Source organism: Mustela erminea, chromosome 2 (assembly GCF_009829155.1).
Source record: "Mustela erminea isolate mMusErm1 chromosome 2, mMusErm1.Pri, whole genome shotgun sequence".
Lineage (NCBI taxonomy): Eukaryota > Metazoa > Chordata > Mammalia > Carnivora > Mustelidae > Mustela > Mustela erminea.
Genome location: NC_045615.1, coordinates 72,640,049 through 72,659,454, shown reverse-complemented (window position 1 = coordinate 72,659,454; position 19,406 = coordinate 72,640,049). Strand labels below are relative to the sequence as shown.

Here is a 19,406-nt window from a genome sequence, read left to right as displayed (position 1 = left end):
GGAAAAAATTACAGTGACACATTTTAACTTCCCTGCCAGCATACTGTAATGTGTAAATAAAATATCTCTAGAACCAGAACTGATTTTCAAATAATTAGTTTGCTAATCAGTAAACATCTGACCAGAATTAATTATTCAAATTCACTATGCTTCTATTGTCCAGTATGTACACATGGATGTTAAGATTTGTAAGGATAAAACTTCTAGTCCCGTATCCTTTTTACCTCATGTTAGATACTATATATGTTCATGTGAATTAAAATATTCATTAAATAAAACCTTTCAGACACATTGAAATAAATATTTTAAAAATACATTTATGGTGAACGAATGTATTTGTGTGCATATAATTAAATATCTATTTTTTATAGGAAAAATATAAGTACTCTCTTTTCTGTGGAAAATCATAATCTAGAATCTATTTTTTTGGTTCTACTATGTTGTGTGATATTTGTTCTTTATTGAAACTTTTGTCTGTAATGAATACTTAGGTTTACTCAAAATAATGTTGTACATCAAATATTTAAAGGACACCACAGTAGCTTATTAGAAGCAAACTCAAAATATACAATCCTCTATTTCCTTTCTTTTGAAATTTCAAGTTTCTATTTAAATTCCATTAGTTAACATTTAGTATAGTATTAGTTTAAGGAATAGAATTTAGTGATTCATCACTTACATATAACACCTAGTGCTTATCACAATTTCCATCCTTAATCTCCATTACCATTTAGCCCTCTCTTACCCAAATCCCCTCCAGCAACCTTCAGTTCATTCTCTATAGTTAAGAGTCTGTTTTCTGGTTTGACTCTCTCTCCTTTTTTTTTTTTTTTTCCCTGTTATGTTCATCTGTTTTGGTTCTTAAATTCCACATGTAAGTGAAATCATATGGTATCTGTCTTTCTCTGACAGGACTGACTTATTTCACTTATCATAATATACTCTAGCTCCATCCACATTGTTGCAAATGGCAAGATTTCAATCTTTTGATGGTTGAGTAATATTCCATTGTGTGTGTAAGGGTGTGTGTATACATTGTGTGTGTGTGTACATATATATATTTACATATATTTACCATTTATTTATTTTTTTATCCATTCATCAGTTGATGGATATTTGGGCTCTTTCCAAAATTTGGCTATTGTTGATAATGATGTTATAAACATTGGGGTGCATGTTCCCTTGAATCAATATTTCTGTATCCTTTGTGCAAATACCAAGGAGTAAAGTTGCTGAAACATAAAGCAGTCCTATTTTTAATTTTTTTAGTAACTTCCAATACTATTTTCCAGAGTGGCTCCACCAGTTTGCATTCCCACCAACAGTATAAGAGGATTCCTCATTCTCAACATCCTTGGCAACATCTGTTGTGTTTCTTGTGTTGTTGAGTTTAACCATTTTTGGCAGGTGTGAGGCTATATATCATTGTAGTTTTGAATTGTATTTCCCTGATAATAAGTATTGTTGAGCATCTTTTTGTGCATCTGTTAACCATCTGTATGTCTCCTCTGGAAAATGTCTACTCGTGTCTTGTGCCCATTTTTAAACTGGGTTATTTGTGTTTGGGTGTTGAGTTTGATAAACTATTTATAGAATTTGGATACCAACACTTTGACAGATATGTCACTGGCAAATATTTTCTCCCATTCAATAGGTCGCCTTTTAGTTTTATTGATTGTTTCCTTCACATGTAGGAGCTTTTTATCTTGATGAAATCTCAATTGTTCATTTTTGGTTTTGTTTCCCTTGCCTGAAAAAATGTAGCTAGTAAGAATTTGCTACAGCTGATGTCAAAGAGGTTGCTACCTGTGTACTCTAGGATTTTAGTGATTACCTGTCTCACATCTAAATATTTCATCAATTTTGAATCTATGTTTGTGTGTGGTGTAAGAAAGTGGTCCAGTTTCATTACTCTGCACATTACTCATTACTCTGCACATTTTTTCCAGTTTTTCCAACACCACTTCTTGAAGAGACTGTCTTTTTTTCCACTGGATATTTTTTCCTGCTTTCTTAAAGATTAAGAAAGCAGTAGCCATGTAGTTGTGGGTGCACTTCTAATTTTCTATTCAGTTCCATTGATCTATGTGTTTTTGTCCCAGTACTATATTGTCTTTACCACTACAGCTTTGTAATAATATAACTTGAAGTCCAAAATTATGATGCCTCCAGGTTTGCTTTTTTTTTTTTTTTTTTAAAGATTTTATTTATTTATCAGAGAGAGAGAGAAGGGGAGAGAACGAACACAGGCAGACAGATTGGCAGGCAGAGGCGGAGGGAGAAGCAGGCTCCCTGCTGATCAAGGAGCCCGATGTGGGACTCGATACCAGGATGCTGGGATCATGAACTGAGCCGAAGGCAGCTGCTTAACCAACTGAGCCACCCAGGCGTCCCCAGGTTTGCTTTTCTTTTTCAAGATTCCTTTGGCTACTCGGAATCTTTTGCAGTTCCATACAAATTTTAGTATTGTTTTTTCTAGCTCTGTAAAAATGCCTATGGTATTTTTTTTTAATTAATTTTTTATTTTTTATAAACATATATTTTTATCCCCAGGAGTACAGGTCTGTGAATCACCAGGTTTACACACTTCACAGCACTCACCAAAGCACATACCCTCCCCAATGTCCATAATCCCACCCCCTTCTCCCAAACCCCCTCCCCCCAGCAACCCTCAGTTTGTTTTGTGAGATTAAGAGTCACTTATGGTTTGTCTCCCTCCCAATCCCATCTTGTTTCATTTATTCTTCTCCTACCCACTTAAGCCCCCATGTTGCATCACCACTTCCTCATATCAGGGAGATCATATGATAGTTGTCTTTCTCTGCTTGACTTAGGGATTGCATTAGGTGTGTAGACTGTTTTGGGTATTAGAGGCATTTTAACAAGACTTGTTCTTCCAAATCATGAGCATGGAATTTTTTTTTTTTCATTTCTTTGTGTCATCTTCAATTCTTTCATAAGTGTTTTCAGATTACAGAAATGCATAAACTCCTAAAACATATAAACCACCAAAACTGAAATAGGAAGAAATAGAAAACTTGAATAGACCAATAACCAGCAAAGAGATTGAATCAGAATAAAAAATCTCATTACAAACACAAGTCCAACACCAGATGGTTTCCCAGGGTAATTCTACCAAACATTAAAGAAGAGTTAATATCTATTCTCAAACTGTTCCCAAGAAATAGAAATGGAAGGAAAACTTCCAAACTCATTCTATGAGGCCAACATTACCCTGATGCTAAAACCAAAGACCCCAATAAAAAAGATTACAGACCAATATTCCTGGTGAACATGATGCAAAAATTCTCAACAAAATACTGACAAATTGATTCCAAAAGCACTTTAAAAGTATCATGTACCATGACCAAATGTGATTTATTCCTGGATTGCAAGGGTCGTTTGCAATATTGTAAGAATTACCAACATGTGACACTGAGGCATGAAGTAAACAAATGCTGTTGGAAAAATGGCATCTATATACTTACTTCATGCAGGGTTGCTGCAAACCTTCAATATGTAAAAAACAAAAGAAAACAAAACAACAACAACAACAAAAAACAGTATCTTCCAAGTACAATAGAATGAAGTGGAATAAAACAAGCTTTGACTGTTTGACTGTAGTAAATTTAAGTGACCCCTATCTTTATCCTGCATTACATTTTAAATCATTGCTAAAATTACAAGATTCTTTTTAAGAGACACAATTATTTTTTGTGAGATTATAGATAAGTAATGAAAATTTTGATCCAGAGTAGCACACAGTATCTTCCTTTATTTATAATTCTCTATTATATACAGCCACAGAGTCATATTTCCCTTTCCCTTTCCATTTTTTAAGTTTTTATTTATTTATTTTTCTGAGCTCTAAGATTCATTGTTTATGCACCACACTCAGTGCTCCATGCAATACATGCCCTCCTTAGTACCCCCCACCAGGCTCACCCAACCCCTCAATACCCTCCCTTCCAAAACCCTCAGTTGTTTCTCAGTGTTCACAGTTTCTCATGGTTTGTCTCCCTCTCTGATTTCCCCCAACTTATTTCTCCTCTCCTTCTCCCAATGTCCTCCATGTTACTCCTTATGCTCCACAAGTAAATGGAACCATATAATTGACTCTCTCTGCTTGACTTATTTCGTTCAGCATAATCTCCTAGAGTCAAGATGCCCTTCAACAGATGAATGGATAAAGAAGATATGGTCCACATATATAATGGAATATTCTACTTCCATCAGAAAGGTTGAATACTCAAGTTTTGTATCAACATGGACGGGACTGGAGGAGATCCCTTTGCCTTTCTTTTTTTTTTTTTTTTTTTTTATTTTTTTTTTTTTTTTTTCCTTTGCCTTTCTTTTTAAATGTATATTACAGATTATAGGTTCATATTTTATATGATAATTTAATTGACCTATATTTTTTCTGTAACCAAATTATGCAGGAAATCAGTAACATATATTTAGCCTCTGTGCTATAATACTGTAATACTTGATGCATGGAATGCTTTTCACTTTGTTTTAAGTTTATAAGATCACATATGTGGATGAAACATCTAAAAAAGAGTAAAATTTCAGTACTGATTTTTTTTTCCTTTATGATAGCTAAGAAAAGCAAGTTTTTTTTTAGCTATATACACTTCTGAATACTTAAAATGTATTAAGAAAAGTCTTTTCATGTAAACCCCAAATTGTCTATTGACCTCCTGCAAAATATCCTCTTGCTCTTGTCATGATTAATTATAATATTGTTTGTGGCTCTTGAGTTATATCGCATTTAAATTCTATGTACAAACAGAAAGTTATGTGGAGAAAAAGGATGATTTTGGAAGACATAGAACGTATTGAATAAAATTTTGCCTATAAAATATGTGATGTTAATGTTCAGCTAGAACTACAAGAAGATATATGTGTGTGTGTGTGTGTGCATACATGCACTATCATGAATTTTGCTTAGAATGAAATATGATTGCAATGTCTATAGAAATCATTCATTTGAGAATGTTGAGTTTCCAGGTGAATTTATAAGTATGTTTTGGAATCTATAATCAAGATTAAAATTTGAGTATTATTTTTATACAAATAAGTAAAACAATCTTTGTTGTGACTGATTTACTATTATATTTTTAAAGTCCAGTATTATAAGAGAACTTTTTTTAGTTGAACAGGAAAACTAAGAAGTCACTAGGGAGTCACTAGGGCTGGGGAATACTTTAAGTGATGTGTCTATATATTTTAAAGTAAATAATTGGTTATAAATAAAAATAACATGGAATCAATGTTAAAAGCCTTGTTTTCCTTATATTTAATCATTTAATAATTTTTAAGATATTCAGTGAGCACATATAAGAAAATAAATTATTTAAAGCAATAATTTCATATACATAAGCAAAAGATATCCAGAGAAATGTCAAAGGTTTATTCAAAGAGAGAGAGGGATTGGGGTGTTATTCAGAAGAAATATCGTAGACAGCTATGACTAATAAACTGAGCAAATGCTTGCTTTCTAAAAGACAACCGCTATGTCTCAGCTGATCACAAATGCATATTAATTTGCCATTTAACCAATTTTAGAGTTTGGTTCATACATCATTATGAGAAATGGTACGTGTTATTTTGGATACAATTTTCAAAACTTATGGTTCTGTTTGCTTCTTTTATTCAAATTTCTTATATTATCCTTGAGTAATATGAACTTCACCTTGCAAAATCATTTTAACCCATGTGGTTTAAGGGCTGTTTGCCCCAGAATCGATAGTGTCTTATTGACACAGTAATGTATTCTGTGCATTCAATCTTATTCTTTCCACTTGAACAGACTTAGTTATTTATCACAGGAAGAAAGAAGAGGGCTGGCTTTTTGTTTGGTTTCATCTTTCACTTGACAAAGCAAACAAAAGTAAAACATGTTTGGAGAAAGCTGTTTCGTGAGAAGAAAGCTGGCTACGAGAAGCTGGCCCTTTGCAGTCAGAGGATGACATTCAGTGTACCAGTTAAATTTAAAGACACCATGGAAATTGTGTGACATTGCTTTTTAAAAAGCTTTTAGGCTTCTCTTTGGCTACAAATGCAGGTTTTATGTAACTGTATCTCTCCCAGGTAGTGGGGACCAAGGCAATGATGCTAGTACTTTACGACACTGGGCAAATCACCCTCAAAGAATCCAAATTTAGAAAAACAACAATGAACACACCTTATTTATTCTCAGTTGTGATTAAAACAAAATGAAACAAAACAAAACAGAGCCAACCAAGAAAGCAAAAACAAAGTGAAGTTTCTTTTTAACCTCAAATTAGTAATGATATGAATATTGTTTTCAGACCTACACACCTTTAGATCCTAGCAGACAAGTTTTATTGTGTTATTCCTTCTGAAGCTTGTCCTGATATATCTAGATTTGACATAAAGATGAGTTTTACTTAAAGATATTGCTTAGCTGTATTATTTAAGGAACATACTGCTTTGTCTTAACAACTGAACTGTCATTGAATTTCAGTCATGGCTCAAATGCATCTTCCAAGATGTTGGTAAACATTCTGAAGAAGTAAGCAGACATCCACCCCACCTCCCCTGAAGGGACATCACTTAATGGTATGTTGGAGTCTGTTTTTCTCTCCTTCCAACATATGCACATAGATGGATGGTAATTAATGCCTGGGAGAGTTTGCAATCTGTGAGTAAAATTTTTTATCTGGCTTCTTTCTAGTAATCTTGAGCTCAAACAAGCCTGTTTGTAAAAGTGACTGGGTGTTCTCTTTACTCTGGCTACCACACAGAAAAGCTCTACTTTCATGGAGAAAGTTACCTTATCTTGCAGGCAAAATGTGCCATCTTGCAATTCTACATATGCTCTATTTACAGGAAAAAGAATGAGAAGTTTCCTTGAGATTTAGAATAACACCCAAATCTGTGACATACCACTTTGGGTAGAAAGAAAAATATTTTAAATTTTATATGAGACAAAAATTCTTCTTGTTTGGAGAACCTAAATATTCACTTTGCCTGTTCAAGAAATAGGCAGTTAGATTTTATTTTATATATCAATGATGTCTCTCTTCTATAATAAAGGAGGTAGAGAAATTTAACATTGATGTGATTAATATCTGAAAATGTGACTTTTCCTGCAGCTATAAAAAGAAAAAAAATTTTAAAAAATGATGCAGATAGAAGAATATAAAGTGAATATCAAGGTTAAGTTTGAAATTGCAAGGAAGAATAGAACAACTTATTTATTGTCTTTGTGAGAATTTTATCTTTGTCCCAGAAGGGGGAATGATTCCTAAGCTTTCCAAGTTTTCAGAATTTGTGACAAGATAAGTGCTTGAATCTCTTAGTGTCTTGCACTAAATTTCACATGACTTTCTTATTGCCATTCAATTAACAATTTAAGGAACACATAAATTCAAGTCCATTAGAAAGAAAGAGAAAAGTAATATTTTGTGTTTATCTGCCTTGTGCCTGGCACTGTGACAGTAATTTCTTACAACCATTTCATTCAGGGCTTCAGTGCTATAGTCAATCTTTCCAAGAGTTCCTCTTACCATGCTAGTCCTTAAATGTTTACTAGTCTGACTAATACATATTCCTAGTATCTGAACATTATCAAGCATGCTGCTTATAACCCATATTTTCTATCTGAAGTGATGTTGTTTCTTAATGTTCAGGCTTAGTGATGACACTAGGATGACAGAATTAACTTCTTTATGGTTCTGACTTGGGCACTAGTTTTGTTGCCAAGTGCTGACCAGGGACCACTGCCTCTCCTAAAGTTTATCCACATTCCTTATTCCTTTTCATATGCTTCCTCTCCATTTCCAAGCCAGCAAGAGCAAGTCAAATCCTCTTGTGTTTCAAATCTCTGAATTCCTTTTTTGCTGCCAACCAGAAAAAAAATTCTGCTTTCAAAGGGCTCATGTCATCAGGTCTACAGTATAACTTCCCATTTGCCACATAATTTACCCTACTCCAGGAACTGATGTCTCATCATATTCACAGGTTATGTTTGTGTGCATGCCCCCCCTGACCCCCCCACACACAGGGAAGGACTTTTATACAAGGGGAAGGTCTTTAGGAAGTCACCCGAGAATTCTGTCTTCTATAAGCAGTGAATTAAAGGACTTAAGAGTCTAAATATTACTATATTCATACAATGTATATTTGAGAGATCCATAATTTCTTAATTTTTCACCATACTCTAGATATTTTCCAGATACAATGCTTATCTTTCACAGTTTATCTTTTTAAGTTTATTTATTCATTATTGAGCCAAATTTTGGAATCTCCATAAAGAATTTGTCTTTTTTGGTAAATCAGAAAACTTTGAAATGTTTTACTCATTGCAATTCCAGTTTTCTATCACCATCCATTCAATTATGATGAATTATGTTTTGCCCAAAAAATACCTTAATTCTATTACTCTACACCCTCAGAGAGCATTGTCTTTGATCTTTTTTTTTTTTCTTTTTTGCACTTTATATGATGTTGTATTATTTTCAGTTTAGTCACTGTCCTCTGTTTTCCTTATTTTTATTTTTTTTAAAGATTTTATTTATTTATTTGACAAAGAGAGAGAGAGATTACAAGTAGGCAGAGCAGAAGGTGGAGAGAGAAGAGGAAGCAGGCTTCCTGTTGAGTAGAGAACCCAACGTGGTGCTCAATTCCAGGACCCTGAGATCAAGACCTGAGCCTAAGGCAGAGGCTTAACCCACTGAGCCACCCAGGTGCCCCTGTCCTCTGTTTTAAACTCAGTTTATTTTTACCCAGTTTTCACTGTTCCGTTTTAGAGGGCATAGACACTCACAGTAAATGTTTACTAATACTTTTCTATCTGGGCAAAAAGAAAGGAATTTTCCCAGAGATGGACTTTATTATGTATATTGAATGCAATGCTTCACTTCCCACAGAATACAGTTTAGCATAAGAGATGCACCATTTATTTTTGCTTCATTTTCTCATGTTTGAGTATATATCTATCTAAGCAAGCGCTGGGGAAAAAAACAATACAGGGTGAGTAGAATATCTTTACTACTGTTACTGTTCTTCATTTGTATAATATCAGTGTCCCATCTCAGCTCTAGATGTGAAAAGCAGTTTTTAAATGAATAGCTTATGTTCAGAATATATTCTCTCAGTGTTTGTCTGTAACATTGAGTTGTAATCTCTGCTGTTATGGCTTTAATTGTTTTTGACATTTTGAGAGTAAGAAATAAAAATTTCATACAACAAAAACTACTTTTCCCACATGCACCGTGTTTTGTAATCTTCTTTACTTTGTCCTTACTTACACTGATTTTTCTACCTGGTTATGCTTCCCATGCTTTTCCAATGGGATTGGATTTCATTTCACTGGATTTCACAATGGGTTGGTTTGTCATTTTGCAAGACGGTGAATGGAAAACTTGAATACAGTATGGCCTGAGGGAGTCCTGTGAGCATGAGCCCCACTGTTGCAGAACTTCCCAGCAGACAAAGGGCTTCCGAGAACTGTTATGAACTAGGAGATGTTATGCAGGATGTTATAGCCGACCGCAGATAGACCACCAGGACGTGTTGTACGTGCTACAAGTAACCAGGAAGTGTCAGCATCGCATCTGCAGCAGACCGCAGATTAACCACAAGCGCCTTTGACGTAGTGACTGAACTGAATATAAGCAGCACTGGCCCTCTGCTTGTCAGAGTGTGCTCTTGGGGCACTCTCGCTCAGATCATCCTCCCAGTCGATGCACCCAAAAGGTGTGCTCCAGGGAGGGGATCGGTCACCTTCTCGGTCGATGCACCCAAACGGTGTGCTCCAGAGAAGGGGATCGGGCGGGAGTACCCTGGGCCCTCTCCCTAGCCCCCAGGGCTAGAGTTGTCTGTCTTGTCTTAGCTATTGTGTGGTACGTGCTAATAAACAGCTTTCGCTTTCAGTTATTGTGTGTGTGACCCGTTTGCTTCCACCATCGGACCGGCTCGCTCCCCTGGGAGCTCCGTGAGCGGCAGAGAGCTCCCAGTTGGCGAGCCAGCCACGAGCACACAGACTAAGTCGAGTGAGCCATCCTTTGAGCCTCTAAAGCCTCAGTGGTGAGTACTCCCCGAGATCTTGAAACAGAGATCTGAGACTGTCCCAAGAGGGGATAGGAAAAACAGCCATGGGGACTGGGTTAAGTAAGAGTGATGAGAAGCGGTTGCAACCGGTCTTCAAGGCGATGTCGAAAGTAAGGAAATGTTTGGGGAGTAAAGACACAGTTACCAGAGGTAACTGTATCTGGGCCTTGGAGACAGCCATTGAGGCAACCGGGATGCTGGTTAAGGAGGTGACAGAGGAATCACTAGAGGACCTAATTCAGAGAAGGGTGGAAGCAAAAGGAAACAAACCAGACGGGTTATACAAGGTCTGCTTGGAAACTTTATGTTGCATATGGTGTCTTCTTAAAAAATTTAAGATAAGAGAGTTGTCAGAGGGACTTGTACAATACAAGGTTTGTCATCCAGGCTTTGGAGATGAGGATGTCAAAAATCCCCCAAAGCAGGATGATCAAAAGATCCAGGCTGCATATCCAGTAGTTGTTAGGCATGGCCAACAAGAATATGAACAATTTAATCCCAGATTCTACAGCAGTTGGATAGGCAAGGTACAGGAGTCAGGACTTCTTGCTCAGGCAACTCTCCAGTATTTTGGGATCATCACGGCAAGTAGTACTTCGCTGGAGATGAATGGGCTTTTAGACATAGTCCCAGGGGCCTCGAGGCAAAAGGAACTTTTGCTCGCCAAATTGAATGAGAGGCTAGAAGAATATGAGAGGATGCATCCACCACCAGGCCCTGGTGCAGCAGGACCTCGCCATCTGACGGTGGCAGAAATTAGAGGTCTAAACATGACAAATGAAGAAGCTGCCAGACCAGAATGGAATGTGGCTAGAAACCTATATAGAAACATGATTCTTGAAGCCTTCCAGGATGCCATCTATAAGGGGGCTCCTAAGGCCACATCCATCAGACAGGGCCCAAAAGAACCTTATCCAGATTTCATAGATAGATTATTTGACCAAATAGATCAAGAAATAACAGATCAGGAAATCAAGGCATACCTAAAACAGCAGCTAAGTATAAATGATGCAAATGAGGACTGCAAGGCAGCCATGAGAAATCTAAGACCAGAAGATCCTCTAGAGGACAAAATGTACGCCTGTAGGGAGATAGGGTCAAATAAACACAAAATGGCTCTCCTAGCCGAAGCCCTGCAGGCGGGGCTGCAACAAGGGAGGAGGGGAAATGAAGGAAAATGTTTTAATTGTGGCAAACCTGGTCACATAGCAAGGCAATGTCGGGCGCCCAAGCAACAACAAAAAATGACTTGCTTTAAATGTGGAAAACCAGGCCACATGCAGGAGTGCAAACAGGGAAACGGGCAGTGCCCCCAGGGGATGTCCCCTGGGAAGGTAATGCAGGCAAGCAAATCTGCCCATCAGGAGGGGGGGGACCAACAAACTATATCCCTCCCTGTCCTTAGCCTAAATAGTAGGCCTATAGCCCCAGTGTATATTAATGAAAAAGAGATTCATATGCTGATAGACACTGGGGCCGATACATCAATTATCAGCAACAAGGAAGCAAGAAAATTGGATCTAGGACCATGCTTAGAGGTAGTCAACATAATTGGAGTAGGGAGTCTCCAAAGATTTCAAAAATATGGTCCCTTAAATATTCAAGTAGGAGAAAAAAGGATTTCTTCAAAAATCTTGGTAGGAGAAGTCCCCTTAAATCTCTTGGGAAGAGATATTTTAAAGAAACTAAGGGTAAAATTAATATGTGCTAATCTATCAGATAAAATTAGGCCCTACAAGGTACAACTTAAAGACCCTACTAAGGGACCCCAAATAAAACAATGGCCCCTTAGCAAGGATAAATTAGAGGGAATTACAGAAATCATAGAGAAGTTATTAAAGGAAGGGAAAATAGAAGAAGCAGCGTGGGATAACCCTTGGAATACACCCATATTTTGCATAAAAAAGAAGTCAGGAAAATGCAGACTGTTAATAGATTTCAGGGAGCTTAATAAGATGACTTTAAAGGGAGAAGAAATACAATTGGGAATTCCCTTCCCTGCAGGGTTGCCAGAAAAGAAAAATATAACTGTTTTAGATATAGCAGATGCCTACTTTACTATCCCATTGGATCCTGATTTTAGGCCTTACATGGCATTCACCCTACCCTCCTTAAACAATCAAGGACCAGCCAGAAGGTTCCAACGGTGCTGTCTCCCACAAGGCTGGAGTCACAGCCCTGCTATCTATCAAGGCACCCTTAGAGATATTCTCTTGTCCTGGAGAGAACAACATCCTGAGATATTATTATACCAATACATGGATGATTTATGAATAGGATCAGATTTAAGCAAAAAGGAGCATTAAAAGGTAATGCAAAATCTTAGAGACATGCTACTTCAATGGGGGTTTGAAACCCCAGAGGAGAAACTACAGGAAACTCCCCCATATGATTGGATAGGGTATGAATTAGAACCTAAAACCTGGAAATTGCAGAAATGGGAATTGGAAATCCCCGAAAAACCAACTTTAAACCAACTGCAGAAGATATTAGGGAAGATCAGTTGGGCTAGCTCCACAATACCAGGACTAAAGATAAAAAACTTATGTAAGTTAATGAGAGGCAATATGCAATTAGACTTCCGTAGGGAATGGACGACAGAAGCTTTAGAGGAAGTAAAATATGCCCAACAAAAAATAACAGAAAATGAAGGATATCATTACTACATATCAGAAAAAGAGGTTTATTGCAAGATTGTTAAGGATTCTCAGGAAATAAATTATGGAATATATCAGGAAGAGCAAGGGAAAAAACAAATGCTATGGGTTGGAAGATGATCATTAAAGAGGGATATTGGGAAATCTATCCTAGATAAATTGGCCATAGCTATTCAGAATATTTGCACAGAATGCAAAATCAGATTAGGGGCAGAACCCATTATTCTACTTAGAAAATTGGTACAGCCAGCAAAATTATCTTCACTGGTTTCCCCATGTCAAACTAATAAATGCAGATTTAATGTTTAAGGAAGTCCTAGCAAACCAAAGTGATGATCCTTTAGAAGATGTGAAAGTCTTCTATACAGATGGAGGGAGAAAGGAACAACAAACAAAGGCAGGGTATGTTACATCCACAGGAAAAAATAGAATAGAACATATAGTAGGATCAAGTCAGCAAGCGGAAAAATATGCAATAAAAATGGCCTTTCAAGATTCAGGTCTGCAAGTTAACATCATCACAGATAGCAAGTACTGCTTCTCCATTTTAAGGGCTAGACCAAACCCAGAAACTATAGAAAATAGTTTATGGAAGGAGATAATTTCATTAGTTATGAGAAAGGACAATTGGTATATAGGATGGATACCAGGACATAAGAGGGTACCTGGAAACACAGAAGCAGACCAATTAGTATCTATTGTTGTGGAGGGAGAAAATATTAAGGACAAAAGACCAGAAGATGTAGGCTATGATCTATGTACCCCAAAAGATTTATTTGTATTACCTAGGGAAATTATAAAACTAAACATAGAAACAAAAATAGAAATCCCAAGAGCACACTCTGACAAGCAGAGGGCCAGTGCTGCTTATATTCAGTTCAGTCACTACGTCAAAGGCACTTGTGGTTAATCTGCGGTCTGCTGCAGATGCGATGCTGACACTTCCTGGTTGCTTGTAGCACGTACAACACGTCCTGGTGGTTAATCTGTGGTCGGCTATAACATCCTGCATAACATCTCCTAGTTCATAACAGTTCTCGGAAGCCCTTTGTCTGCTGGGAAGTTCTGCAACAGTGGGTTCATGCTCACAGGACTCCCTCAGTCCACCCTTTTCTTTTCTATTGTGGCAAGATGGTGGGGTTAATTCTTATGATGGTGTTCCTTCCTCTCTGTGGGAAATCTAGGACGTCTTGTTTTGGGGCAGTACGTTCCTGATGTTCTGTACCTTATCTCGAACATTCAGCTGCCAAGTGGAGCTGCGCAAATTGGGCTTCCAGTCTTCAGCCACCAAGTGGAGCTGCGCAAATAGGGCTTTAGCGAGCCAGCCAGGAGGAAAGGGTTATTCTGCTAGCCACTCCCCCAGGAGTGATCCCAGCGGAGGAACTGCCACCATGGTGGTGCGCCTCAGACAACCACCCTGGATGCTCTAGGTCAGAGGCACTAATGCCGGAGGGAAAGGTTACTTTTAATTAAACATTCCAAGGAATGAATGCCTCCCTCCTGGCTGCAGATATGTTAAAATCCTTCATCAAATTGGCCATAAAAGGTTGCAAGGAGAGGGGGAGTTCCAGCCAAGGTTTATTTGGGGAAGTGACAATTATAACAGCTAATAGTACATGGGTCTCACTTGAGAACATCTCAATAGAGACTAGCTATTACACCTGTAACCTGGAAAGGCTACACAATTGGGCTGCAGGAGGCAGAAAATTCGCTTTGTGTCTAACAGAGGGTTACTTCTTTCTAAGAGAACGAACTTTGCAATATTGCATTACTAACCTTTCTAGTACTCTTACCAATCAAACCGTGATCTCAGAACTGATCTTTGGACCTAATGGAACACTTTATGGGAGCATGTCTGGCGTTGACGAATGTAACTACACATATCATTGGGTACCAGGAAATATGTCTGTCAACTGCTCCAGAACCATCTGGAAACAAAGAGTATCAACACAATGCAAATTTTGGGGTTTTCCCCTATCATATTTGAGCTATAAGGAAAAAAGGTATGGGCAATTGAAATGCAATTACACTGGTGATCCTTGGAGGCCAGATGGAGCAGTATTAAATCTATGGAAGGTCAATACCAGCCACGATCAAGAAAACCCTGCCAGGTGGTTCCTATTTCCTTGCCACTCAAGGAACTTTAGCATCATCATACAATGTCCTTGCATTGATAGCAAAAAAGAAAGTTCTCCCTGCGGTAACACAAATGACATCTCGGTAGATTGGAATAACTGTACAATAGCAAAGAATATTCCCTTCTGGGATGGAGGAGCCGAAGGGTTAATAGCTAATTGGAGCAGAACATCCCTCAAAAGCATGACAGGGAACTGGACATGCTATACTGCCTGGAAAGGGTTCTATAACAGCAGCTATAATAATTCTAGTGACGGAGGTGAATGCTCATGTCAAAATAATACCATTATAAATTTTATAGATCCATACTCTAACCTTATGCATCAGTTAAAAGACTACTCCATAATCAAACAACCTTCAATAGGAGTGTTCAGGGAAAGTGAATTCCCAATGTGGGGGTCCAAAAGGTCGATTGGCAGGAGGAAAAGAGCTGTACAGGTACCATTGCTTCTGTTCTCCTTGCTGATGAGCGGAATCGGAGCCGCATCAGGGATAACTGGAGTGCTCCAATCATCAGGGCTGGTAGGAGTCTTGAAGGAGCAACAGAAACTCCTGAGAGGCATCCTTGAAACCCAAGGATTGTTGTTGCACAGACAGGAGGCCCTGGAGGCAGGCCTGATGGAACTGGAGGCAAGAGTAGACAGAATCGATTGGATCCTGGAAACAGCCCAATTAATGAATTTGGCCGGATGTGGGAGTTTTACCCCAGTATGTCTGACCCACCTTGTTTGGAATTCCACTTATAACATCACCATGAAGAATAGGACCATGAGCAACTGGTTAAATCAAAGCAGGACATATAAGGAGTTAATACTGCAGCAACTGGCTGAGAGTGGCGCCTCGTTCCAATCATTAGAGGTACAACTCAAAAATTTTGAGGAGTCAAATTGGCTAACTACCATATGGAATAAGTTCAAGGATCTGTGGAGATCGTGGGGTGTTCTAGCACTTATAGTACTGCTCTTACTTCTTTTCGGGCCATGCCTCTTTCAATGCGTTCAAAGTATGCTTTATAAGTTTGTAGGTTATTCTCTTATATCTGAACAAGACCAAATCCTTCCTGCTCTCTCTGTGGCGGACCAGATAATGATGGCAGACATCCTCGGGCAGGCAGACGTAGAGGTCAGCGACGATTCCTCGCTCGGGCAAGGCGTCAAGCCAGAGAAGGACTGGAAGCCCTATTTGCGCAGCTCCACTTGGTAGCTGAAGGACTGGAAGCCCAATTTGCGCAGCTCCACTTGGCAGCTGAATGTTCGAGATAAGGTACAGAACATCAGGAACGTACTGCCCCAAAACAAGACGTCCTAGATTTCTCACAGAGAGGAAGGAGCACCATCATAAGAATTAACCCCACCATCTTGCCACAATAGAAAAGGGTGGACTGAGGGAGTCCTGTGAGCATGAACCCCACTGTTGCAGAACTTCTCAGCAGACAAAGGGCTTCCGAGAACTGTTATGAACTAGGAGATGTTATGCAGGATGTTATAGCCGACCACAGATTAACCACCAGGACGTGTTGTACGTGCTACAAGCAACCAGGAAGTGTTAACATCGCATCTGCAACAGACCGCAGATTAACCACAAGTGCCTTTGACGTAGTGACTGAACTGAATATAAGCAGCACTGGCCCTCTGCTTGTCAGAGTGTGCTCTTGGGGCACTCTCGCTCAGATCATCCTCCCGGTCGATGCACCCAAAAGGTGTGCTCCAGGGAGGGGATCGGTCACCTTCTCGGTCGATGCACCCAAACGGTGTGCTCCAGAGAAGGGGATCGGGCGGGAGTACCCTGGGCCCTCTCCCTAGCCCCCAGGGCTAGAGTTGTCTGTCTTGTCTTAGCTATTGTGTGGTACGTGCTAATAAACAGCTTTCGCTTTCAGTTATTGTGTGTGACCCGTTTGCTTCCACCATCAGACCGGCTCACCCCCCTGGGAGCTCCGTGAGCAGCAGAGAGCTCCCATGGCCCACAACAGAAGTAGCATGGATTGTTCTGAAACAGTCGGCATGCAGTGGGGTGTGTTAGCTTGCTAGGGCTGCCATAACAAAATATCACAGACTGTGTAGCTTAAAAATATACATTTGTTTTCTCACAGTTCTGGGGGGTAAAAGTGCAAAATCAAAGTGTTGATCACACCAAGGTGTTGATCACAGCAGATCTGTGAGGCTTCATACCTTGACTTGCAGATAGCCACCTTTGCAACGGTTCCTCATATGATCTATCCTCTGAGTATGTTTATCCTTGGTGTCTATGTGTGTCTAAATTTCCTCTTAGAAGGACACCAGTCATGTTGGATAGACTAACCCTAACAGCCTCATTTTAATCATCTTGATGATAGCCTTATCTCTAAATATGGTTATATTCTGAAGTACTGGGAATTGGGATTTTAAATACAATTATTTTTGGGTGGGGGGAAGGGAAACAATTCAGTCCATAAGAGTTGGATAATACAGATTTTCTTTTTGTTTTTGTTTTTAATTCAGGGACACAATACATGTTTAAATAAACATAGGCAAAATCAAATTAAGATACATATTGGGGCACCTGGGTGGCTCAGTGGGTTAAAGCCTCTGCCTTCAGCTTGGGTCATGGTCCCAGGGTCCTGGGATTGAGCTCTCTGCTCTTTTCTTGCTTTTATAACTTTTAGATCAAGTCTCAAGTTCATGATTTATATAAAAACTACTTCAACAACACACTCAGATGTTCAAGAATGTGCCATCATTTAATTATGTGTTATATTCAAAATGCTGACAGCTATATGCCAGGTTTTCACAGGTCAGGAGAAGCATACTGCTTTTCTTCATTTCTCAAGGCAGGAACATGTGTTTCTGTGAGAAATGAAGTTAAGTGATCTTGGAGATAACAATTTACCAGAAGCTGAAGAAATTATTTCATTAGATACTATACCAAGTTCCTAAGGGAATGACTTTGTTCCATTGAGAGCATAAAGTACATTTGGTTTTGGCAGACATACATCCTCAATGACTTTAGTATGGCCATGTATTAGTCAAATTCTAAGGGCTTAAATAGGCAATTATGACAGTTCATCAAAAGAAAGATAAATTAATGAAACCCATGATCTGAGAAAGGGATGGCTTTCACCTGACAGAAGCCAGAAATCCTACTGGATGGCAGTAACCTTTCTTTGCTTCTTTACAGAGATCTCTAAAACACAACCTCTTTCTTAGTTTGGCAATTGGAAATATAACTTAATTTCCAGCAGGTCAAAATTGATTATCAATGGAATCACTAAAATATTTTATCTATGTATCCCAGACTGATACTTGTTTTAGTGAGGAATATTTGTTCTCAATTTTCATACCAAGAGGAAAAGAAAACAACACTTAAACAAAAGGACTAGTGATATTCCTGGAATTGCCAAAGACACAGATTGTAATATTATATCCCACCTTTTACCCATTTTCAGCAAGTCAAAATGAGAACTGTATTTCCTTGGATCCTGGGTATCCTAAAATAAGAATGAGTCTGAAAAATTCTTCCAACTCCTTTGGGAAAAATTGCATTCTACTCAGTATAATTAAAAGAAACCTGTTGAGATAGGGGAGTGTGCAAAATTTTTAAAACAAACAAACAAAATAACAAAATCAGTACTTGTTCATAAGTATTAGCCTTCAACATTCTTTTCCAGGTTTGCTCCTAACATATTTTATGCTTCAAAAGCAGAATAGTAAGTATAAAAGATAGGAATGGAAAGACAATATTTTTTTCCAAGATATTCTCTGTTGTTGGGATCTGAATAACAGGTTAAGTAGGAAAATAAAATCTCAGGGATACTAAATTGAGTGGGATGAGTGTGGAGGTAATACAAAACAAAACAAAACACAACACAACTAGGAAGAGTGGGGAAAATACCTGTTTCACTAAGAATTGAAGGCTCTGATAAGATGTAATTAATCAGGCTGCCTATATCATTCATTGATAGACAAGCCAATACAAGTGGTGTTGATGAGAGACTTCTAGCCCAAACTAAGTGCAGAGACAAGTTCCTCATGTATTTAACTATATAAATGTTCTGGATTGGGAAAGTTTCAAAGTGATTTTCCTTAATAACATCAGAAATACAAGTTCTAGACCACTTTTTATGAGCCCATTTTTGTCATATCTATGCTAGAATTCTGTGGCGGTTATACAATAATGTGCCCAAATTAGTTTCTTTATTTCTTTTTCTTTCTTTCCTTCTTCTTTTTTTTTTTTTTTTTGGTTTACTTTTTAAAAAAATTTATTTATCTGTTTGATAGAAAGAGAGTATGAGCAAAGGGAGTAGCAGAGGAAGAGGGAGAGGCAGACTCCCCGCTGAGCAGGTTCCATCCTAGGACTCTGGTATCATGACCTGAGACTAAGGCAGATGCTTAACTGACTGAGCCACCCAAGTGATCCACAAATAGTTTCTTTAAATACTTAAGATTATAAAAGTTAAGTGCTTATCATGATTTTCCCTAGTTAAATTTATTTCTATAGAAGAACTTTGAATTCTCCTTTTCATCTGATAGCAGTCAGAGTGCACCTATCTTTCTTGCA

General features: G+C 38.3%; 1 protein-coding gene across 1 annotated transcript; it reads left to right on the top strand.

Moving 5' to 3' along the window:
• The first annotated feature begins 12,988 nt into the window (after positions 1–12,988).
• LOC116584630 lies at positions 12,989–16,748 on the top strand. The gene is made up of 2 exons (XM_032333264.1): positions 12,989–16,035; positions 16,078–16,748. Exons 1-2 carry the CDS (start codon positions 14,223–14,225, stop codon positions 16,179–16,181), a joined length of 1,917 nt encoding a protein of 638 aa, XP_032189155.1. The 5' UTR covers positions 12,989–14,222; the 3' UTR covers positions 16,182–16,748.
• The last annotated feature ends 2,658 nt before the right edge of the window (positions 16,749–19,406 follow it).

Coding starts and splice junctions, on each gene's coding strand:
- LOC116584630 (XM_032333264.1), top strand. CDS start 14,223: ATGAATGCCTCCCTCCTGGCTGCAGATATGTTAAAATCCTTCATCAAA. Junction 16,036..16,077: donor CGGGCAAGGCGTCAAGCCAG/AGAAGGACTGGA, acceptor CCACTTGGTAGC/TGAAGGACTGGAAGCCCAAT.